Source organism: Terrapene carolina, unplaced genomic scaffold (genome assembly GCF_002925995.2).
Source record: "Terrapene carolina triunguis isolate 2854851 unplaced genomic scaffold, T_m_triunguis-2.0 Scaffold833, whole genome shotgun sequence".
NCBI lineage: Eukaryota > Metazoa > Chordata > Testudines > Emydidae > Terrapene > Terrapene triunguis.
The window spans coordinates 1,574,965-1,578,639 of NW_020665184.1; the positions used below are offsets into that span (position 1 = coordinate 1,574,965).

Here is a 3,675-nt window from a genome sequence, read left to right on the forward strand (position 1 = left end):
GACCATTCTCCCCATTTTACAGAGGGGGAAACTGAGGCACGGAGAGGGGAGGTGATACGCTCAGGGTCACCCAGCAGGCCAGTGGCAGAGCTGGGAACAGAACCCAGGTCTGCTGAGTCACAGTCTGGTGCTCTAGTCATTACGTCTCACTGCTTCAGGCTGAAACAGCTACATTCAGCTGTGACCTAAGCGAGGCTTCGCCCCGGAGCTCAGAGAGGAAAGGGTTAACCTTCGCTGGCCCGTCCCTGGGGCAGCTCCTTACTGCGGCCAGCCTTCCCCCGTGGACACAGTGAAGAGAGTCAGGAGGGCCCACAGCACGTTGTCGTAGTGGAACTCGTATTTCTTCCACTCCCGGCTCTGGGCTTTCACTTCGTTGTCCTTCTCATAGACCAGGTACTCGCCCCTGGGGACGAACAGACACCGTCAGCTGGACAGCCAGGAGGGCTGGGGCACAGCATGGGCTCCGAAGGCCAGCTCCTGAGCTCACTGGCTTGGGAGCAGATCCTGAGCGACTCTGGGTTCACGCTGGCTAGGGGGCTCGATTCTGCTCCTGTTCGTGCTGGCTTCACGTTTGTGTAATGCCACTGCAGCAACTGCTGATCGACGCCCCCGTCAGCGAGTAGGGACTCGGAGCCTTTGCCGTGGGCTCCGCTCGCCACCACGCCTGAGCAGAGCTGGGGAGCAGTGGGGTGTGGGAGGGCTGACAGGGCACTGCAGTCTGACCCCCAGCCACCTGGCCCAGGGTAACTGAACCCTGAAAGGAGGCAGCTTTAGCTCAGATCACTGGTACCAGGTCTTAAAAGGCGCAGGGGCCCGCGCTCCACGACGCCCCCTTCCCTTCCCTCTCCTATGTCAACTGGGCCAGAGGGAACCCTGCAGGGGCACTCTCCGGCTGTTTTCAGATCACTCTCTACGTCTCATAATCCACCCCACTGACTTTAGGGCCTGATTCGGATCGAATTTTCTCCAGTGTCAATAAGCGTCACTTTACTGAATCCTGGAAACTACCCCAGAGCGAGAGGAGAATCAGGCCGCTAGAGTCAGAACTGCTGACCCATCTGGGGCCTCTCACCCTGATGTAAATCAGAAATAGCCCCACGGATGTCAATGGAGCAATACCAATTCACACCATCAAAGGAACTGGCCCCATTGACTCCACTGCAGCTCTGGCCAATTTACACCAGGTGGGGAGTTACCCAGGTGTCACATGGGCGTATGTGAGAGAAGCCAGCCATTGTAATTTCTACCCCATTCCTTACACACTTGCTGTGAATCTCCACCTACCCAAGAGCCACGGGGCAAAGAAAGCTGCCAAGAGGGACATGATAACAGTAAGTGGGTGGGAGCCACTCTAAGGGAGCGTAGGAACGCCAGTGCAAACTCATAGAATATCAGGGTTGGAAGGGACTGCAGGAGGTCATCTAGTCCAATCCCCTGCTCAATGCAGGACCGATCCCCCGACAGATTTTTTCCCCCAGATCCCTAAGTGGCCCCCTCAAGGCTTGAACTCACAACCACAGAGCAGGCCAATGCTCAAACCACTGAGCTATCCCTCCCCCCTCAATGCTAAGTGAGCAGAGGGTGAGGTCCAGGGAATGGGTAAGGCACCACCTCTGCATGGGGTGCCACCTTTGTGTAGCTAGGCTACCCTCCAAGCGATCACAGGAGCTTTGCACCGCGCCCCGGAGGCCAAGCGGGAGAAGCGAGGCCACCTGCTGAGAAGGTGCTGGGGAAGCGCGAGGAGGCCAGGGACGGGCTAGGCCAGGGATGGGCTGGGCCATGGCCAGGTGCTGAGAGACAGAGGAAGGTGGCTCCGTACCTACAGTCCTTCTCAAACTCCTTGGACTCATCCGTGCAGTAGAAGAACTTGCCCTTGAAGAGCTGGACGGCCACCACGGCGAAGATGAACATGAAGAGCATGTAGACGATGAGGATGTTGAGGACGTTTTTGAGAGAGTTCACCACGCAGTCAAAGACAGCCTGGAAAGGACAGGGAGCCCAGTCAGGACTGCAGAGTCCAGACTAAACTTGCTCCACCCTCGAGTCCCACTTGGCCTGGCCCCATCTCCACGTAGCCAGAAAACAGCCCCTTTCCCAAGCATGGTGCTCTCCAGTCAGGTCCACCTGGGCCTTTAGGAACTGGCTGCCTATTTTTGAGGGGTTAAATCCCCAGAGATTAGCCTCACTGAAGTCACAGAGCAAGGCTGTGCCAGAGCTGGGGATAGAATCCAGGAGTCCTGGTCTTCAGGTCCCCTGCTCTACCTCACGAGACCTCCCAGAATCAAGAACAGAACCCAGGAGTTCTGACTCTGCACTAACAACTAGAGGCCACTCCTTCCCGTAGCTGGGAATAGACCCCAATCTCCTGTCTCCCTTTTCTGACCCCCCACCTGATCCTGCAAACCCCTGCCACTCCCCTCAGGCAGCCCCAACTCCTTTATGTGCCCTCAACCATCCCTGCACCTACCTTGAGCTTTGGCAATCGCTTGATGGTTTTCAGGGGCCTGAGGACGCGGAGGACACGCAATGATTTGATGGTGTTAATGTCCTTCCCTTTGCTGCTGCCTCTGTAGAGACACGTTGGGTGGGGGTGGGAGAACGGGGAGAGAGAGAGGCGATGAGGCCCAGGCCCCTTGTGCCATTCTAGACACAGGGTTCTTCACTGAGGTCCATTCCCTTGGGCGCGGGGCACCCACCTGTTGGTGGGAGACTCTGGGTTACTGGGTCACTCCCAAGTGACTCATCTACCAGCCTGAGCCATCCCTTCTCTCTCCTCCTCACCTCTTGCACTCATCAGCAGCCATTAGGAGGTGCTGTTATCACACACCACTAACCTGGCCCTTTTCTCACTGTCCTGGAAAAGGTGGCGCTCAAGAACCTAATCTATATATTTTATGTAGACACCTATGTATCTGCAGTTTCTACCTATCCATGCATCCATGGACCCATCCATCCACTCTACCTACCTATCTATAGTGTCTTTCCATCCATCCATCCACTCTACCTACCGATCTATGGTGTCTTCCCATCTGTCCATCCACAGATCCATCCATCCATCCATTCTACCTACCTATCTATGGTCTTTCCATCCATCCATCCACTCTACCTACCTATCTATGGTGTCTTTCCATCCATCCATCCACGGATCCATCCATCCATCCACTCTACCTACCTACCTATGGTGTTTTTCCATCCATCCATCCACAGATCCATCCATCCATCCACTCTACCTACCTACCTATGGTGTCTTTCCATCCATCCACTCTACCTATCTATGGTGTCTTTCCATCCATCCATCCATCCATCCACAGATCCATCCATCCATCCACTCTACCTACCTACGGTGTCTTTCCATCCATCCACTCTACCTATCTATGGTATCTTTCCATCCATCCATCCACAGATCCATCCATCCATCCACTCTACCTACCTATCTATGGTATCTTCCCATCCGTCCATCCACGGATCCATCCATTCATCCACTCTACCTACCTACCTATGGTGTCTTCCCATCCATCCATCCACGGATCCATCCTGTCTACCTACCTACCTATGATGTCCTTCCATCCATCCACTCTACCTACCTATCTTTGGTGTCTTTCCATCCATGGATGCATCCATCCATCCTCTCTACCTACCGACCTATCCATCCATCCATGGATCTGTCCAGCCATC

The 3,675-nt window shown here is 54.9% G+C and overlaps 1 protein-coding gene across 1 annotated transcript in view; it reads right to left on the reverse strand.

Moving 5' to 3' along the window:
• The window catches only part of CACNA1A (calcium voltage-gated channel subunit alpha1 A), a 140,676-nt gene that overhangs the window by 45,228 nt on the left and 91,773 nt on the right, over window positions 1-3,675 (reverse strand). The window contains exons 26-29 of the mRNA XM_026660587.2: window positions 2,468-2,567; window positions 1,820-1,980; window positions 263-403; window positions 4-7 (exon numbers count right to left, since the gene is read on the reverse strand). Coding sequence (XP_026516372.1) covers window positions 4-7; window positions 263-403; window positions 1,820-1,980; window positions 2,468-2,567 — 406 coding nt within the window. The remainder of the gene's footprint in view (window positions 1-3; window positions 8-262; window positions 404-1,819; window positions 1,981-2,467; window positions 2,568-3,675) is intronic.